The following is a 2,174-nucleotide window of genomic DNA, read 5'->3' as shown; positions in this document are numbered from 1 at the left end:
AACTAATTGGTTTACTTGTATTATTAAACTATACTACATCACCACCAACTAACTGGTTTACTTGTAATATTAAACTATACTACAGCACCACCAACTAACTGGTTTATTTGTATTGTTAAACTCTAATACAGCACCACCAACTAACTAGTATACTTGTATTGTTAAACTATACTACAGCACCATCAACTAACTGGTTTACTTGTATTATTAAACTATACTACAGCACCACCAACTAACTGGTTTACTAAGTTTAGTGGAGTATTTAGAAGCTGACTGAAATAATTATTCTCTGTTCACTACACGTGTTACACTTTTACATCTAAGTTTAGTGGAGTATTTAGAAGCTGACTGAAATAATTATTCTCTGTTCACTACACGTGTTACACTTTTACATCTAAGTTTAGTGGAGTATTAGAATCTGACTGAAATAATTGTTCTCTGTTTACTACAAGTGTTACACTTTTACCTCCAAGTTTAGTGGTGTATTTAGAAGCTGACTGAAATAATTCTTCACTACAAGTTATTGTACTTTTTACCTCAACTGTCTAGATGAAGAGAATGAACCACTTGTTTGTTGTGATGAGAATCAGATTGAGAACCTGGTTTTAAACATGAGGACACCTGAAGCCCTTGGCTTTGGTCGATGTCCATCTTGCATGAGCAACTTCAGGAAAAACTTCTGTCAGTCTACTTGCTCCCCCAAACAAAGCACGTTCCTAAAGGTAATAAGTTCAGAGAAGAATGAAGATGACAAGGAGAGGGTGACTGGTCTTCAGTATTTCCTGTCAAAGAGGTGATAATTTACTATTATGTCACCAAAAGTTTGAAATAATCTTTTTTCTTTTTTTCTTCACAAAAATGCTTATAAGTTGTTATTTGAATATATGAATTATTAAAGGAAAACAAAAACGTGTCAGTTTTTCATCATGAAAATCTGCCAAATTCAACACTTGTCATTCAAGGTACAAAACATGATAGAATACTAAATATGTTTTGTAACTTGAAGGTAGTTGTGATTAGACCAAAACATGATAGAGTATTGAATATGTTTTGTAATTTGAAGGTAGTTGTGTTTATACCACAACATGATAGAATACTAAATATGTTTGTAACTTGAAGGTAGTTGTGTTTATACCACATGATAGAGTATTGAATATGTTTTGTAACTTGAAAGTAGTTGTGTTTATACCACAACATGATAGAATACTAAATATGTTTTGTAACTTGAAGGTAGTTGTGTTTAGACCACAACATGATAGAATACTAAAAATGTTTTGTAACTTGAAGGTAGTTGTGTTTATACCACAACATGATAGAGTATTGAATTGTTGTATTTATGCTTTCTTCTCTTAAGCTACAGGTATTCATACATGAATATTGGTTTTTCAATTATCAAGACACTTAATGGTATGTAGCTTACTTTGAGTGATAAAATGTTTTTACTGGGGCATTGTGAAATATGTTAATGGGATGATGAAAACACAATTGAAGTTCTTAACAATTTGGCTGCATTTTTCAGATTTGATTGTTAACTTTTTCAAGTGTTAACCAATTAATTCAGATATTGGGTGTGTGAAGAAAATTAATTAAGTACTGGGTTTAAGAAAGTATTAAAAGTATGTAGTTATGGAACACGCATGTTGTGTAAACGGATCATGCCTAGTGTGTTTTCTGTGCATTGTATGTTATGAAGCAAAGTGAAATTAAGCTTTGAAGAAAGTACCTTATTTTTAACTAAAGAAGTTAGGAACAAGCAGAGGTTAATTTTCATATATTTTGAGTATAGAGTTGTAAGAGTCAGTGTTAATACAAAAAAACTCAATTTTGCCTTACAGTATAAATCAGGTTATGAAACTTATTCTCCCACGTTTGTCTTTGTCTTTTTAAGGTTTGTTTTCTGAAGAGATTTTTTAAGACTACCTTCTGCAAGAAAATATAAAAGATTCACATTTGTACAAAATTTTCTAGAAAGATTTGTGATAAATTAACAAAAAATACACTTAAATAATACAAGTTAAATGTTTAGTTGGTGATGCTGTGTTGGTTTTTAAAAATACAAGTAAACCAGTTGGTGGTGCTATTGTAGAGTTTAAAGATACAAGTAAACCAGTTAATTGGTGATGCTGTGTTAGTGTTTAAAAATACAAGATGTAAAAGTTTAACACGTGTAGTGG

The 2,174-nt window shown here is 30.9% G+C and overlaps 1 protein-coding gene across 1 annotated transcript in view; it reads left to right on the top strand.

Moving 5' to 3' along the window:
- Window positions 1–2,174, top strand: part of LOC106470242 (Niemann-Pick C1 protein-like) — a 58,736-nt gene that overhangs the window by 14,858 nt on the left and 41,704 nt on the right. The window contains exon 3 of the mRNA XM_013930785.2: window positions 550–793. Within this exon, the coding sequence (XP_013786239.1) occupies window positions 550–793 (244 nt within the window). The remainder of the gene's footprint in view (window positions 1–549; window positions 794–2,174) is intronic.

This window comes from Limulus polyphemus, unplaced genomic scaffold (assembly GCF_000517525.1).
Source record: "Limulus polyphemus unplaced genomic scaffold, Limulus_polyphemus-2.1.2 Scaffold3898, whole genome shotgun sequence".
In the NCBI taxonomy this organism is placed as follows: Eukaryota; Metazoa; Arthropoda; class Merostomata; order Xiphosura; family Limulidae; genus Limulus; species Limulus polyphemus.
This window is presented reverse-complemented; position numbering and strand designations above follow the sequence as displayed.